Raw genomic sequence first — 18,204 nt, 5'->3', positions numbered from 1 at the left:
TAACCATCACCCTTGCCCCTTCTTCCTGCCATAGCCCTCTGCTGGTGCTGCTCAGTGCTGTGGAAGTGGGGCTGATGTTCCTGCCCTTCCCAAGACACAAGAGCCTAGCTCTTCTGCCACACCTGGGAAATGGACTTTTCCCAGAAATAAATAACTCTGTGGAATTTCATTTTTTTTCTGATTACACCCTCCCTTCTCACAGATCCAGTGCCTGCTCTCACCCTGGCTAAATGGTGGCAGGGTGTTCCCTGGAGGGGACAGACTGGGCTCTGTGCTGGGGACTGCTGTGTTTCCTTTTTTTATATAATAAAATCAGAACCAGTTTCCATTGAGTTGACTTTAACTCATGGCAATGCCATGTGTCAGAGTAGAACTGTGCTCCATAGGGTTTCCAATGGCTGGTTTTTGGGAAGTAGGTCACCAGGCTTTTCTTCCAAGGCACCTCTGGGTGGACTTGAGCCTCCAGCCTTTTGTTTAGTGTCCAAGCACATTAACTGTACCACCCAGGGACTCCTTATAATGAAAAGAGAATACTTATCTCATTGGACAGCTCTGGGAATTAAATGAATGAGTGCGTCTAAAGGTTTTAGAGCAGCCCCTGACCCGTAGTCAGTGCTTAGTAAGCCCAAGCTACTTTACTGGCCTCTTCTTCCTCCTGAGTCGCCCTGGGCTGAGGTTGGCCACTTCTATGTCCCAACCATGACTTAGGGGCACAGCAGCAGTGTTCCTGAGGTGCCCACAGGGCTTGGCTTCTCTCCCTCATTCCTCTAATCATTGGACCTGGACTGCCCAGCATGGCTGGGACTGCAGCTTGTGCCGGTGCCTGTGCCTGAAGAGCAGGACTGGGGTGGATGCCGCCCTGTTGTAGGGGCAGTGGGGCTAGAGCTGTGAGACTACACGTGATATTGTGGCTGAGCCTCTGTCTAGCTCTATGGGCTCCCCCAGAGCCTTGCCCTCCTGGGTGGGATCTCCGCCCCTTCTCTGGTGCCTTTGGTGGTCCCTGGCTGTGTAATATTGGAGAGTGTGAGAGGTGGGTGTGAGGGCTAGATCACTGAGGAGATGAGAGACAGCCCTGCCTCGTGGGACTTAGAGCCCCATAGGGGAGGCCATTTCTGCACACCTGGTCTGCCGCTGTGTGGAGATGCAGGGCTGTGGGTGCTGACAGAAGAAGAGCTGTCCAGGTCAGTGGGCTGGGGCGGGGGTGACCAGTGCAGTTGTCAACAGTGAGTAGGAGGCCAGGCACCTTGGCTGAGGACTGGGAGCAGGCTGGGCTGGGCTGAGGGCCTCATGGCACAATGTTCCAGGTAGGGGGTGGCAGTTCCCTGACCTGGCTGGCTTCCAAATGGGAGAGCAGAAGCAATTTGGCCTCTTCAAGGCCAGGCCAAATGGCCCAGAATCATGTCTGCCTTGTTCTGTTATTGGTCAAAGAGTGCCACAGACCAGCACAGGTTGAAGGGGCGGGGGACAGACCCCACCTCTTGGGGCTATTCCAGGCTGGGACATGACATGTCAGATTGGTGTGGTAAAAGGTCACTCTCTAGCTGCTGTCTGGAGAACGGCCTAGAGGGAAGCAAGATGGAGGCAGAGAGGCCAGCTGGGAGGCAGCTGTAGGTGACACATGAGCTAGGGTGACCAGAGTGAGGAAGAAGAGAAATGGGCCAAACAGAATGTATTGACGAGGAAGAATTGCGAAGGTTTGCTGATTAACGGGGCAGGGGGAAGAGTCAAGGATGACCCCTGGGTTTGGGGGTTGGCAGTTGGTGGACAGCTTTGCCATTTACTGAGGAAGAGTAGGTTTGAGGGGAAGAATGTGACTTTAGTTTTGGACTGGTGAGCTGAGGTACCTTTTAAACATCCTGGCAGGGTTATCTATAGGTCTGGGGCTCAGCAAGGAGCTCCTAGTTGGGGGTGAATCTGTGGCTCCCAAACATTGGATGATAACTGATATCCTTTAGGTACAGTGAAGAGAACCCTGGGGCTGCCCCCGGCTGGTAGGGAAGGAGGAGCGGTCAGTAGGGAGGAAATCCCAGGGGTAGTGTAGTGTCGCAGAAGCAAAAAAGCAATAAGGTGTATTTGGAAAAGGCAAAAGGAACATGAAGTGGGCATGAAGTCACTTTCATTCTGTCCTTGTGCTTCCAACGGCTCCCTGTGGTCTGTGCCATTGTAGACAGCCCCATAGGGCTGAAGGAGTTCTCTGGTAGACTGCAGCCCTGGGGTGCAGTGTGTTCTCCCCGACGCCTCACCTGGCCCTGTTAGAGTCCATTTTTGTTAGAGTTCCTGGGGTCCTTGGAGCTGAGTAAAATCATATCTAGGCAGAACAAAAGAGCATTTCTACCTCTTCTCCCACCATCCCACTCCTCCCTTCCCAACAAGTTTTTAGGAATACTAGATAACAAACAAACCCTTTTCCTTCCGGGTGAGGGGAGGTGGGCACAGGACATGGTGATCAAAGAGAACTGTTCGTAAAAGGAGACTGTAGCTTTATTTTATTTGCAAAATTAAAAACAATATGTACATGGTAGGAAAGCCCTAGAAGCAAATACGCTAGCACTTTTTCTTCTTGCATTCCTGTTTTCCTCATATCCACGCTGGAGCCACAGCAGCAGGTAGCTGCTTCTCTCAGCATGACCCTCTTCTAACCAGATATCTGTTACCAGGAGGAGACGGGAGCCATCTGTCATTCTGTTTGAGGATGCCATGTCCAGCTAAGTGCTGCCGAGTTCAGCAGTGGCCCCGAATCACTCTTGGAGCCACTGTGACTGCCTTCTGTCCCCAGCATTGCCACTCGGCCCATTGCTGCCCTCTACATAGACAAAATGTTCAGCCCCTCCTTCCAGAAGCTTCTAAGCGAAGAGAAATTGCTGATCTTAAAAAAGCCTGGGGTTGGATGAAGTGCTCAGTGCTGAGTGCTTCCCTGATACTACAATTTCCAAATCAAAGTCAAATCTGTTCTCAGAATCTTGGGGCCCCACCTCTGAGCTATTTTTAACAATTTGTATATTTAAAGAAACCACAGTCTCCCTGCCCACAGTCTCTGTATTCCTTTGTAGAATTTGGAGAGTATTCAGACAGGTTCACTCAGACACAGTCCTTTAAAAATCACATTAGATTATTGAGATACTTATCAAAACTCTACTATGTGCAAAGGCCATCAGCTGTTTAGATTGACATTACATCTGGTGGCACCTGGCTCTTATATACCAGTGATGCCCAGCATGGCTTCAGACCCAACCTCAGGGCCATGAGTGCAGTTGTCAGGCTTTGAGTCAGGCCATCGAATGGAAATCCCGACTCCAGATGTCCTGATGGACGAGTGACCCAGGGTCTGCCACTTCATCAGCCAGACCTCTGTCCTCATCTGTAGAATGCAGATAGTAAGGGTCTGGTGCAGAACCTGCACACGGGAACCCACGTCTGTTTGTAACCACAGCAACTGGCAAAGCCAGATATCTTTCCTTGGGTTTTCTTTCTTGTAACATTGAATTTCCAGGCAGCCTGGGCTGTGATTTAAACTTGGAGTCCTTTGTGGCCTCACCATCTTGCCTCTGAGACATGGAGGGAGCCCTCTAGCCATCACAGAAATGATGGGCCTTAGGTTTGAGACTGCTAGAATGTGGCAGCTCTTCCGGGGCCGACAGTTTTTACAGGAAAAGCAATATTTTTCGTGCTTGCCCTCACAAATGTTTTGGCCCATCGGTGAGAATCCTGGAGGAGTGCCATTGTTTGTAAAGACTTGACCACTTATTAAAGTAAGAAAGAGCCATGTTTTGGATACTGAGTTTGCATACTTTTAGATTGTTATGCCTAGTGCTAACGTGGATTCAGTGACAAAAAATGCTGCTCTGATAGACAGCTGATGGCATTAGAATCACGGCAGCCCCTAGAAAGCAAATCTGCTCCCAAACAAACAAACAAAAAAAACAAAGCCCATTGCCATCAAGTTAGTTCCGACTCATAGTGACCCTATAGGACAGAGTAAAACTAACTGCCGCATAGGGTTCCCAAGGAGCGGCTGGTGGACTCGAACTGCTGACCTAATCTGCGCCCAGGAAGGGTTTAAACAGAAAGGTTTAAATCTTTTCTATTTTGGTTTATAATATCACTTCTGGAAATCTTACTGAAAAAATTAACCCAAAATAGAGGAGACGTTTGTCATAACTTGAATTATAACAACAAAGATCAGAAGCACTAAATTGTCCAATAATAAAAAGATGTTCAAGTAGATAGTGAGACAGCTGCTCAATGAAATATTTTGCATCCATTAAAAGCAATGGTTAGACAGGGGACATCTAGCTCAACTGGCATAACATAGTTGATAAAGAAAATGTTCTACATCATACTTTGATCAGTAGCATCTGGGGCCTTAAAAGCTTGTGAGTGGCCATCTAAGTCTACTGGTCCTACCCCATCTGGAGCAAGGGAGAATGAAGAAAACCATAGGCACAAAGGAAAGATTAGACCAAAGGACTGATGGACCACATCTACCACAGCCTCCCCTAGACTGAATCCAGCACAACTAGATGGTGCTGGGCTACCACCACCAGCTACTCTGACAGGGTCACCATAGAGTGTTCCAAACAGAGCTGGACATAAATGTAGAACAAAATTCTAACACACACACAAAAAAGACCAGACTTACTGATCTGACAGAAACGGGGGAAACCCCGAGAATATGGCCCCTGGACACCGTTTTAACTCAGTACTGAAATCACTCCTGAAGTTCACCTTTCAGCCCAAGATTAGATAGGCCTGTAAAACAAACAATAACACATGTAGTTCAACCATATATATGCGACTAAATAGGCACACCAGCCCAGGGGCAAGGACAAGAAGGCAGGAGGGGATAGGAAAGCTGGATGAATGGAAATGGGGAACCCGAGGTTGAGAAGGGAGGGTGTTGACATGTCGTGGGGTTGGCAGCCAATGTCATGAAACAATATGTGTATTAATTGTTTAATGAGGAACTAATTTGCTCTATAAACCTTCACCTAAAGCACAATAAAAAAGAAAAAATAATGGTTATGAAGATTATGCAGCAATATGGATGATACTTATGATGAAGTGACAAAGCAGTGCCCCAGATAATATGCACAAAAGAACAACTCTACCCTCATAAAATATGCATGGAATCAGAAACCCATGTGGAATTGTGCACTACAGATTAGTAAATAAACACAAGCCTGTGCATACCTTGCTTATTGGGTAATCCATCTCTGATTCTACTCTGACACGCATGGAGTCGCCATGAGTTGGAGTAGATTGGTTGGCAACTGGTTTTCAGTGCGGTCATGTTGAGGTGCGGACCAGCTTGGCTACTGTACTGGGTGAAAGAGGCAGGCATCCTTCCCTTCCTCCTCAGCTCTCTTAGGAAGGCGCTGGGGTCACCATGAGCAGACAGGTGAGCACACTCTGCCTGCCAAGCAGAGACCCTTCACTGTTGGTATGGCTCGTGGGACCTGGGGCTGGAAGGGCCTGGATACCCCAGCTTTAGTGTGCTTCAGGTATGGTGGCAGTTGTGAAACTTACCACCGGGACAGAGAGTCATTTCCAGCAAACGGAGAACAATAACCGAGATGATCTAAGTAGTGTCGTTGCTGGTGCGCGTGCTGGGGAGGAAGTGTGTGAGCATCAGGGCTCTTACCACTGACTGATTGTAAGGATTGCTCTCTTGTCTCTTCTCTCCCCTGCTCCCCCTCTGCCAGAGTCAGATGGAGTTCAGCATCTCCTCTTTGTCAGTCCAAGACCTGGGCAATGCCACTCAGGCCCTCAAGTCCTCCCAGGGCAACAAGCAACCTGTCCCAGAAGTCCTGGGGGCCTTGCGGAAGGAGGAGGAAGCCACCTTCTGGAAGATCAATGCTGAGCGGTCCCGGGGTGATGGGCCTGAGGCAGAGTTCCAGTCTCTGACCCCCAGCCAGATCAAGTCTATGGAGAAGGGGGAGAAGGTTGTGCCTGCCTGCCATCGGCAGGAGCCTGCCCTGAAGGACAGGGAGACCCAGGCTGAGTGGCCCAGCGGCCCACGGCAGGAGCCATGCGACCTCTCTAGCCTGGGGGCTGAGCACGAGAGACCTCTGCTCATGCAAGCATCCGCCAGCCCACCTAGGGAGGCTGGCCCCACCGAGCCTGAGAGGAAGCTGCCTGCCCCTGACACCATCCAGCAGGACGAGGACGATGCTCTGTTCTCGGAGCCCACGCCTACACAGGTGGGTGGCTGCTGCGATGCTGCTCCTGTGCGATGCTGCTCCAGGTCGGTGGCTCCTAGAGTGACAGAGGGCTCTCACCGGCTGTCTTCCTCCCCTTTCCTCCTCTTGCCCCACCTCCCCCTAAGAGTGTTTGTAGGGTCAGGAGAGAGCTGGACTACTCATCAGCACTGCCACTGCTAAATGTGCAGTGCAGTGAGTTACAGGAGCTTGTCTTGACTTATTTGACTGCAAGGTCCCAGGAGGGGGTGTGAACAGGGAACTTGAGAAGAGAAAGCTGTCAGGTTGGTAGGTAGTTGGACACCTGCTGAACTGGAGGGCCTTCAAGGCTGGCTGTGGCTTTGGGTGTGGACGGGTCAGCGGTGTCCTGAGGTGATACAGAGGAAGTAGGTGGGGCTGCTTGTTCCCCACCAGGGCAGAGGCAGGGGTCCTGCTAGGTCCAGAGGTGATACAGAGGAAGCAGGTGGGGCTGCTCGTTCCCCACCAGGGCAGGGGCAGGGGTCCTGAGAGGGACCGTGAGACAGCAGTTCCTCTCACTGGATGTAGAGGAAGCAAAGGAAAGATCTGAGAGGGTCTGAGGGGGGGCGTCTGGGAGGTCGCTGGGCGAGGTGGGGTGAGGAAGGAAGGAAGGGACTGTGCAAGGGGAAACAGTGTAAGTGGCTTCTTTTAGAGTTTTTTCTCCCCATTTTTTTGTGGGAATAGTGTCCCTTGTTCTTTACTGGTTGGTTTACATATCTTAAACAAAACCAAAAATGACTCATAGTGACCCTATAGGGTTTCCAAGGAAGCAGATTGCCACATCTTTTCCCTTAGGAGCTGCTGATGGTTTTGAATCACCTACCTTTAGGTTAGCAGTCGATTGCTTTAACCACTTTGCCACCAGGGCACCTTTTAAAGCAAGAAGAAGAAAAAACCTTTGATTTAAATGGAACTACTGTTGGACAGATGTACAAAACCAAAAAAAAAAAAAACTAGTCATTATGTTTTAGAGGGAGCCCTTGGTTCGAGTCAGTGTTGTATAATAAACAGAACAATACTTGTGGACATGGTGTGTGTGAGCACCATTTCTGGGAGAAGAGCACAGACTGTTCCTACATCTGGAGGAAGCCGTAGGCAGGCTCCACACCGGGCAATGGCTGTCTGGCAGCAGCTTCTGGCACAGCTCTGCTCCCCCTCACATACTGCGCCGCTTTTGGGAGAAACGGCTGGTGCTGTCCATACACTGGTGCTTTCTGGTCACTCAGAGCTGTTCTGGAGGAGTCAGGGTGCTTGCTGATCCCCTGAGGGAAGGAGGAAGGGAGGATATGAGAAGAAGCAAACCTGCTTACAGGTGAGGATGGCCAGAGGGAAGACACAAGGGGTCTGGAGGCTGCGGCCCTCCCATGTGCCCTGGCCTCCCGTGCTCCCTGGCCTCTTGTGCACCCTGGACTCCCATGCACCCTGACCTCCCGTGCACCCTGGCTTCCCGTGCTCTCTGGCCTCCCTGCTTCCTGGTCTCCTGTGCGCCCTAGCCTCCCTGTGAGCACTGCCCAAAGGTGCTGGCCATGAAGGGGCTGAGGGCCCAGCCATGTGGCCCCAGTGGAGCCAGTAGCTCTCCCTTGCTGCTCTCCTGCTGACCCCTGAAGAGTTTTTCTGAGGGTCTGTTCACCAGCAGAGCCTGCACCAGGGCCCACTCCTGTCACTGCTGCCTTTCCCAGGGTGCTGCCGGGGACTTGGGACCAGGAGTAAGGGTGTACGTGAGGTCAGCTCTGAGCAGCTGCTAGCTGCTTAAAACTCATCTCTGGCCTCACCACAATCTTGGTGGAAAAAATAATGTTGCTCACATTACTTTGGGATAGGGCTTGTATGTACATTAACTTAAACCAAGAATCAGAGAGGTAAGCTGTAGTCTCCATTTCACAGATGAGAGAACTGAGGACCAAGTGTGGGGTTATAACCCAGCTGCCACCTAGAATAACAATGAGGCCAAAATGCAGAATTGGGAAGTAGCTGGTGGGATGCCATGAAGTCGGCAGGCCAAACATGAGTGAGGAGACACCGAGCAGCTCTTCGAAGTGGGGTGGGACCTTGGTATGGGCAGGCTGTGGGTACTTTCTACAGCAGAGGTGCCTGTGGGTGATGTCAGTGGGGGTGACAGTCGGCCACCAGCAGGTGGTGAGGAAGGCCCCTGAGGATGAGTGTTGTGTCCTGTTGACGAAGAACCGTGGGAGGTAGTAGGAGATTTATTGCAAGGAACTGGCCTGCATGATTATGGGATGTCTTAGTTGCCTAGTGCTGCCATAACAAAATGCCACAAGTGGGTGGCTGTAAAGAACAGACATTTATTACCTCACAGTTCTGCAGGCTGGAAATCTGAATTCAGGGTATCAGCGGTGTCCATTCCCCTAAGGACTCTGAGAAGGCCCCTGTCCCCACCTCCTGCCCAGTGTCTGGTGGCTGCTGGCATCCTTGGTGTTGCTCTACTGCTTGTAGCTGTTTCCACACGTGCAGTCTGTCCCGGGTATGGCTCTGTTTCCGTGTCTGTCCCTTTGACTTCCGTCATCTCCACCATCTGAGGCAGTGCTTTGATGCCATACTTCCCAGCCTCTCTGGTCCTTACCCCTCTCATACCTCCTTTTTGGTACCTTTTACTGCTCTGAGCTTTTTGTCTCTCAGGTCCTCCTGACAAACATGCTCCATGCTCCTCTTCCCTCTTTCTTTCTTTTTTAAAAAGTGAGTCTGTCATACAAAACCTTATACACACCTTGCTATGTACCCCTGGCTGCTCTCCCCCTAATGAGATAGCACACTCCTCTACACCCTGAATTCCGTGTCCATTCAACCAGCTCCTGTCCCCCTCTGCCTTCTCATCTCATCTCCAGACAGGAGCTGCCCACATAGTCTTTTGTGTCTACTTGAGTCCTCTTTAACACTCTAGAGTTGAGTCTGCCTCTGAAGGAAGCATTTATATAAACCATAAGGAGGAGCAGGAAAGTATGGGGGTTGGGGTAGAGAGCAGGCGAGAGCACAGACCATTCCTTAAAGAACAGATTGCCAAGAGCAAAGTGCAGAGTGAAATGCCATAGCGTTTAAGAAACGGGAGATCAGAAGAGGAAAACCTCGATTAGACACCGTTGATTTTTCATGTTTCAGCACGCTGTGTATCAGCCTTAGGTGCAGCAAAACTTGAGCCAAGCTTCAGGGGTAAGTTGCTTAGTCCGTTCCAGGCCATTGCTTCCACGTGAGTGTTTTTTCTTTACCAGCCTTGTGGAGGACGTAGTGCCAAGGTTCCCTTGCTCGAGAGGACAGCAGCCTACCAGACGAAGACCTGCTTGTGTTAGACGAAAAGATCAGGGCATCTTAAACCTTAACCAGGCTCTTGAGCAGAAGCCTGTTGGAATGTCTATAAACCCAGCCGCAGCTTGTGAAAGCCCGTGTTCCTCAAGGGCCCCTATAAATCAAGCCATATTTCATTTAAATGGGTTATCCTGGACCCTAAGAATGTTCCTGGTTTAGGGAAAGTCACCTCAGATCCTTTTAATATAATCTGAAAGAAATAAGCTTTAAATCCTTTCATTCAACTTTGCAAGTTCTTTTTTGTTATGTTCTGTGTGTGCACGCGTTTGCTTTATATTAGAAAGAATACCTTATGATTTGTTCACTTATTTCACGGCGAATACATTTAAACATGTGTCTGTCATTCACAAATAGGAAAACTGCCTTTCTGTCCTTTGCTCAGTAGGTAGGTCTGCAGGCTGCTTGCAGACTTGCCTGGGGAGGGAGGGAAAGGTGTTGGATGCTGGCAGCATGAGTTTATTTAATTTTCTGGTTCCAAGCACTGAGGTCCATTCAGGCCAGGGAGCCTCTGAGGAGGAAGCAGGCTGCTTCATTTGGGTCACTTTAAATGAATTGCTGTTTTTAGATTATGTGTAATGGGAAAAAGCTCTCTCCTTACTCTGTGTTTCTGTCCCTTCTGCAGGTCAGCTCCAGCAGTGTCGTCTTGAAGACGGGATTTGATTTTCTGGACAATTGGTAAAATGAGCTAGAAGAGAAAAAAATGAATAAATAAAACCAAGAACTCCCAAATGTTTTCCAAAGTGGTGTGGTGGTAGAGGATGAAAAGGCAACATTTTTCTTGTGTATTTCCCTGATTTCTGTACACTCTTTTCTTAATCATTGGGGAATTGTTAAATATGGTCTTTTCCTTTTTTGGTAAGACCAGATATATATGCCATTTTCCATGATTTGATAACAGCACTTTTACATTTGGAATTTTTAAAGACTATTTGGCACTCAGTCAATATTGTAAATAAAATTCCTGTTCCCGGCTCCACCCGGTTTTTCCCCTCCTCAAAGAAAGAGTTTTCTTAGCCATGTCACAGAAATCATAAACATGGTCTCCGTCTCCTTCTCTTTTATCCCCCCTTTGACGGATGGGGTTGACTTTGATGGGGTAATTGACGGTGATGTCCTCAGCATCATGACATCAATATCCTGGCTGTTAACCATAGAATGATTTGCCTCCAATGAAGTTCTCAGTGATGCTCTGCCTGTCCAGAGGTTCTCTTTCTGAAGCCACACTTTTCATATTCTGTGCCACACGCCACCCTTATGGCATTTCTCAGATTTAGATGGTTGGCACCTGGTAAAGCTCATCCTTAATCTGCCCTAATACATATTGAAACTGTTGATCATTGTTTTAAAAAAGTTGCATGTTTAAAAGTTTTGTATTAACACTTCATTATTTTGTATCTAGATTTAGCAGCCATGGGGCTACCACTTTTCTTGTTTTATACCAATGTCCTTTAGGAAATTCTTTGTTACTTCTGTGACCTGTTGGTTATTTCCGTACTGGGCGTCGACAGGAGAAAGGGCCAATGGCAGGCATTGCTGGAGGAAAGAGCTGGCTTCTGATGAGTTGGGTTTGAACCTTTCAGTGTGAGACTGGCAGGTGGAGGCAATGTCCTTCACCCCAAGGACTGGTCAGCCTGTGATGGATCCTCTTCCACCCTGACCACTACTGGAAGTGCAAAAGCAAGTGTCTGCATCCCTGGTGGCGTGCCCCTGGAGACCTCGGTGGTGTCAAAGTGAGGGTGTCCCTTGGACCTGGACTTTGCCCTGCACTGTGTTCCTTGCTGCTCCGGTGACCTCTGACTGTGGCTGGAGACTCCAGGGCTTCCTAGTGGAGCAGATGGACCATGTTCCGAGTAGGTGGAGAGTATGACCTTCCCTCAGGAAGCTGCCCACATGGTGTCCCCGACCAGTGCACCTGAGCTACATGGCGTGCAGGAGGCGCTGGGCAGAGCCATTGTCCCCAGTACAGCATGACTTAACACGTCTCCTCTCACTGCGTTCTCACCTGAAGCCTTAATTCCTTTGAACCCTTGCCAGTAAGCATTTGGTTTCAATACCATGGTGGGTTTTGTTTTTTTTTTTTTAAATGTTTTTCTGTGTTATAGGACCTTCTACAATGATTTCCAGAATATTTTATCTGGCTCCAGGGTAAAGCACATGGCAACTTTATTTTTTTCAAGGAAAGTTTCTGCCAAAGCTGTGGCTCAGCCAACTTTTGGGTTGGCTCCTGCCAATTGCTTTATGTCCCTTAACCTCACTTGGCCCCCTGGGGTCTTGGGTTTTACATTTCTCCTTCAGCGACTGACTATAACTTGGCAAATACAGGTTCTTTCTGTACTGTTTGAGCATAGTTGATATATACAAGGGGGAGGGAGGGGAAGTTTCCCGAGTTGCAATGAGGGGAAAGGGGCTTCGGATCCCAGCTGGAACTGCACAAGCAGGATGCTTGCTCCCCTCTTGGGTTGCAGCCTCAGGGATGGGCTCGCAGCCTGCCCTGCCCTCCAATCTCAGCCTCGTGGCCAACGAGGTGCTACACTACACAGTCCAGCCTAGAATTTGGGGCTTCCTTTTTTTTTTTTTTTAAGATATGTAGATGTGAGCTTATGTTCCTTGGTGTTTTTGTAGCAGGAAAGACAGGTTTATGTCCTTGGACAGTTGGTCCAAGATGATCTGTGTGTTCTCTTGGGAGACAAATTTAATTTCTTTCCAACTTTCTCATAAAGCCCAGTATTCCCTTAAAGTTCTTCTGGGAGCTTAGGGGGTGTGGGCATTGTTGAAAGCTTCTGCCATGTTTAGTAGCACCTAGGGGCAGTGTCCACCAGTGTTTAGTTATCTTTCATAATATTTTTTAAAAGTTTTTTTTAATAGTATAGCCTCCCAGGATTGAATGTAAAAATTAGCAACTGGGGAATCACGGACAGCATCCTAAGCCTTGTGTTGCTTTGCTCCAGTTTCAGAAGTAATGAAAGTAATGGCATCCCAGGGGGATGAAGGACTGGGGCGACTTGCTCCCAGGACTGTCCATTCCTCCTGACCTGTGAGATCCTCCTCCAAACCCTGGGCAAAGTCTAAGCAAAAGTAGTTTCTTTCCCCTTTCTCTTGGGGATCTATGTTCAGTGTGCCCAAGTAGAGGAAAGTTAAGCTTCTACATTTGTCCCTTTCTTTTCCATGCATCAAGAGTTTATATTTGTTGGGAAAAAGAATACACACTTTTCAGCTAAAGCCTGTATGTAGTTTCGGATCCCGCCCCACCCCCACCCCATTCTTTGCACCTGAGATTCAGAGCCCTGCTTTGGATGACTGCATATTACAAAACCTCCCCAAGGAAATGAGAAACCAGTCTCTGCTCTCTCAGCCCGGGGATTGGTCCCCTACCTTTGGGTCTCGGAGGCGGCCCCCATTGGGCGGTGCTATGGTCACCCTGCCCACCTCTGTCCCCCTGGATGTCAGAGCAGCTGCCACTGAGGTTGAATATGCTGCCCTTTCTTTGATACATGTTTTCAAAAACTATAAATTCTTACTGACAACTTGTAACTTGGTCATATTTTATATTAATAACCTTTAATAAAGCCATTTAAAATATGCTGGGTGTGTGTATTTCAGGTTTCTGCTGGAATCAGGAAGCTTGATAGGAACATGAGAGGAAAAAAGGATTAATACTAGTTAAAACTAGCTTGATACCTCTTCAGAAAGCCCAATTTGCACCATTTTGATGCACGAGGTCCCTGGTGAGGAGTGGGGAAGGCTGTGTCCGGGAGGCCTTGTAGACGGAAGGGGGGCTCTGTCCTGGAGGGCTTGTAGACAAAAGGGGAGCCCTGTTCGGAGGGCTTTCCAGTGAAATGAAGCTTTGGTGAGTCTTCCCAAAGACTCAGCAGAGCAAATGCTATCTCCCTGAAAACTTTTACGTTGCATCTGGTTGACCTGGTTGAAGCTGCGTTTTAGCAGGAGAAACACAAAATTAAGCCAGCCAGTCAGTCCTCCTTCATTCATTATGGTGCAGGGACTAAATTACAAACTATAGATTAAGGACTATTTTCAGATGTCAGTTTTCCATATCAAATAAGTTTTAAAAACTAATATCCAAATCTACTGAAACTAATAGAAGAGTTCAGCAGAGTATTGGGATACAAGATAAACATACAAAAACCAGTTGGATTCCTCTACACCAACAAAAAGAACATCGAAGAGGAAATCACCAAATCAATGCCATTTACAGTAGCCCCCAAGAAGATAAAATACTTAGGAATACATCCTACTAGAGATGTAAAAGACTTATACAAAGAAAACTACAGTACACTTCTACGAGAAACCAAAACTGACTTACATAAGTGGAAGAACATACCTTGCTCCCGGATAGGAAGACTTAACATTATAAAAATGTCTATTCTACCAAAAGCGATCTATACATTTAATGCAATTCTGATCCAGATCCCAAGGACATTCTTTAATGAGATGGAGAAACAAATCACCAATTTCATATGGAAGGGAAAGAGGCCCCGGATAAATAAGGCATTACTGAAAAAGAAGAACAAAGTGGGAGGCCTTACTTTACCTGATTTTAGAACCTATTATACCGCCACAGTAGTCAAAACAGCCTGGTACTGGTACAACAACAGATACATGGACCAATGGAACAGAATTGAGAATCCAGACATAAATCCATCCACATATGAGCAGTTGATATTTGACAAAGACCCCAAAACAGTTAAATGGGGAAAGACAGTCTTTTTAACAAATGGTACTGGCATAACTGGATATCCATCTGCAAAAAAATGAAACAAGACTCATACCTCACTCCGTGCACAAAAACTAACTCAAAATGGATCAAAGACCTAAATATAAAATCTAAAATGATAAAGATCATGGAAGAAAAAATAGGGACAACATTAGGAGCCCTAATACATGGCATAAACAGTATAGAAAACATTATAAAGAACATAGAAGAAAAACTAGATAACTGGGAGCTCCTAAAAATCAAACACTTGTGCTCATCCAAAGACTTCACCAAAAGAGTAAAAAGACAACCTACAGACTGGGAAAAAGTTTTTAGCTATGACATTTCTGATCAGCACCTGATCTCTAAAATCTACATGATACTGCAAAAACTCAACTGAAAAAAGACAAATAACCAAATAAAAAATTGGGCAAAAGATATGATAGACACTTCGCTAAAGAAGCCATTCAGGTAGCTAACAGATACATAAGGAAATGTTCACGATCATTAGCCATTAGAGAAATGCAGATTAAAACTACAATGAGATTTCATCTCACTCCAACGTGGCTGGCATTAATCCAAAAAACACAAAAGAATAAATGTTGTAGAGGCTCTGGAGAGATTGGAACACTTCTACACTGCTGGTGGGAATGTCAAATGGTACAACCACTTTGGAAATCAATTTGGCGCTTCCTTAAAAAGTTAGAAACAGAACTACCATATGATCCAGCAATCCCACTCCTTGGAATATATCCTAGAGAAATAAGAGCCTTTACACGAACAGATATATGCACACCCATGTTTATTGCAGCACTGTTTACAATAGCGAAAAGATGGAAGCAACCAAAGTGCCCATCAACGGATGAATGGATAAATAAATTATGGTATATTCGCACAATGGAATACTACTCATCGATAAAGAACAGTGAGGAATCTGTGAAACATTTCATAACATGGAGGAACCTGGAAGGCTTTATGAGGAGTGAAATTAGTTAATTGCAAAAGGACAAATATTGTATAAGACCACTATTGTAAGAACTTGAGAAATAGTTTCAACTGAGAAGAAAAATTCTTTTGTGGTTACGAGAGGGGGGAGGGAGGGAGGGAGGGTGGGAGAGGGGTATTCACTAATTAGATAGTAGATAAGTACTCTTTAGGTGAAGGGAAAGACTGCACACAATACAGGGGAGGTCAGCACAATTGGACTAAACCAAAAGCAAAGAAGTTTCCTGAATAAACTGAACGCTTCGAAGGCCAGCGTAGCAGGGGCAGGGGTCTGGGGACCATGATTTCAGGGGATTTCTAAGTCAATTGGCATAATAAAACCTATTAACAAAACATTCTGCATCCCACTTTGAAGAGTGGCGTCTGGGGTCTTAAATGCTAGCAAGCAGCCATCTAAGATGCATCAATTGGTCTCAACCCACCTGGATCAAAGGAGAATGAAGAACACCAAGGACACAAGGCGATTACGAGCCCAAGAGACAGAAAGGGCCACATGGACCAGCGACTACATCATCCTGCGACCAGAAGAGCTAGATGGTGCCCGGCTACAACCGATGACTGCCCTTACAGGGAACACAACAGAGAACCCCTGAGGGAGCAGGGGAGCAGTGGGATGCAGACCCCAAATCCTCATAAGACCAGACTTAATGGTCTGACTGAGACTGGAAGGACCCCAGTGGTCATGGCCCCCAGACCTTCTGTTGCCCCAGGACAGGAACCATTCCCAAAGCCAACTCTTCAGACATGGATTGGACTGGACAATAGGTTGGAGAGGGATGCTGCTGAGGAGTGAGCTTCTTGAATCAGGTGAACACTTGAGACTATGTTGGCATCTCCTGCCTGGAGGGGAGATGCGAGGGTGGAGGAGGTTAGAACCTGGCGAAAAAGACATGAAAGGAGAGAGCGGAGGGAGAAAGCAGGCTCTCTCATTAGGGGGAGAGTAATTGGGAGTGTGTAGCAAGGTGTATATGGGTTTTGGTGTGAGAAACTGACTTGATTTGTAAACTTTCACTTAAAGCACAATAAAAATTATTTAAAAAAAAAAAAGAAAAACTAATATTGCTCAGAAAATTGGTGCTTCCAGTTAACAGACTTCTAAGTTGTGCCTCTAGGAGCAGAGATTTCTGGGCAAGGAGGTTATTTTAATCTCTTATGTATTGATTTTTTGGTTTATGTATTGATATGGACTATTTGTGATAAGGTTTGTGGGCTGTCAACAGTTGGGTTATTTTAGCTACAAATTATGGGAGGAGGTAAAATAGCTCCCAAGCCCTTAAGTTTGGCAACCTTTAAGGTAGCTTATTATGCAGTACAAGGGAGTGTTTCTATATAAGAGGGAGCCATTAAAATACATCTAGATTTATTCAGCATGTTACAGCCAGGGAAGGAAGATGCTGAATCTAGGGGACAAAAACATTCTCTGTTGTAGGGCAAGGGTATTCATGGGGTTCCCAACAGTTTCTTTGGTCTGATTCTGTGTTATATGACTCTTGGGATGAATTTATCAGCTTTCTAGGTGCTTTCATACCAAGAGGGGGGCACTTTATGAGGAAACCAGAGTGATTCTGAATTTCACCCAAACTCAGGCAGAAAACAAGAGAGCAATGCAGGATATAAGATCAACTTAACAAAAATCAAGAGCTGCAATACAAGCTAGACACTTAAATAAAAAGATAACACTCATAATGGCAAACAAAAATATAAAGTATGCAGGACTCAGCTTTGACAAAGACTTCTTTAAAGAGAACTGAAAATCATAGAAGACTTAGAAAACCTATTGTTCAGAAGGAGATCTGAATAGTTCCTAGGTGGGACAATTTCATATTATAAAAATGTTAAACCTTTCAAAATCATCTAATAAAGTTAGTGCAACCTCAGTAAAAAATTCCAGTGGGATATTTTGAGAAATTTGATAAATTTATTTCCAATTGTAAATGGAGGAATTTAAATAGTTTACTAAAGAACCCTGGTGTTTACTAAATAGTTTAATAGTTTATTAAGATAGTTTACTAAAGGGGACGGGGCTTACTCTACCAGCTATGAAGACATGTTACAAGGCCACAGAGTTACAATGTGTGGATATTGGTACAATGACAGACAATTAGATCAATGAAATGGAATGGAGAGCTTAGAGACAAACCCAGGCCGATATGGGAACTTAAGTTACAATCAGTGTGACACCACAAACTGGTGGGGAAAATGAAACATTCTTTAGTGGATGGATTCTCCCTATATGACATATGGATTCCTACCCAACATCGCATAGAAGGTGGGTTCTATGGATTAAAGACCAATTATAAAAGTGTAAAATTAATAGAGGAATATATCTTGCGACTTAGGGAAAGGAAGGGCTTCTTTAATAAAACTTCAAAAACACAAACCATAAAGCAAAATATTAATAAGTTTGATTACATGAAAATCTGAGAATAGATTGAAGTTGTCAAGGATTTCATTTTACTTGGATCCACAATCAACAGCCATGGAAGCAGCAGTCAAATCAAAAGATGCATTGCATTGGGTAAATCTGCTGCAAAGGACCTCTTTAAAGTGATGAAGAGCAAGGATGTCACCTTGAAGACTAAGGTGCGCCTGACCCAAGCCATGGTATTTTCAATCGCATCATATATATGTGAAAGCTGGACAATGAATAAGGAAGACCGAAGGAGAATTGATGCCTTTGAATTGTGGTGTTGGTGAAGAATATCGAATATACCGTGAACTGCCAGAAGAATGAATAAATCTGTCTTGGAAGAAGTACAACCAGAATGCTCCTTAGAAGCAAGGATGGCGAGACTGCATCTTACATACTTTGGACATGTTGTCAGGAGGGGTCAGTCTCTGGAGAAGGACATCATACTTGGCAAAGTACAGGGTCTGCAGAAAAGAAGAAGACCCTCAATGAGGTGGATTGACACAGTGGCTGCAACAATGGGCTTAAGCATAACAATGATTGTA

General features: G+C 46.4%; 1 protein-coding gene across 1 annotated transcript in view; it reads left to right on the top strand.

Moving 5' to 3' along the window:
• The window catches only part of C25H1orf198 (chromosome 25 C1orf198 homolog), a 40,724-nt gene extending 27,610 nt beyond the window's left edge, over positions 1-13,114 (top strand). The window contains exons 3-4 of the mRNA XM_064276635.1: positions 5,703-6,200; positions 10,156-13,114. Of these exons, the coding sequence (XP_064132705.1) occupies positions 5,703-6,200; positions 10,156-10,212 (555 nt within the window). The 3' untranslated portion in view covers positions 10,213-13,114. The remainder of the gene's footprint in view (positions 1-5,702; positions 6,201-10,155) is intronic.
• The last annotated feature ends 5,090 nt before the right edge of the window (positions 13,115-18,204 follow it).

The sequence above is a fragment of the Loxodonta africana genome, chromosome 25 (genome assembly GCF_030014295.1).
Source record: "Loxodonta africana isolate mLoxAfr1 chromosome 25, mLoxAfr1.hap2, whole genome shotgun sequence".
Lineage (NCBI taxonomy): Eukaryota > Metazoa > Chordata > Mammalia > Proboscidea > Elephantidae > Loxodonta > Loxodonta africana.
Note: the sequence above shows the minus strand (reverse complement) of the source record. Positions and strands in the feature narration are given on the sequence as shown.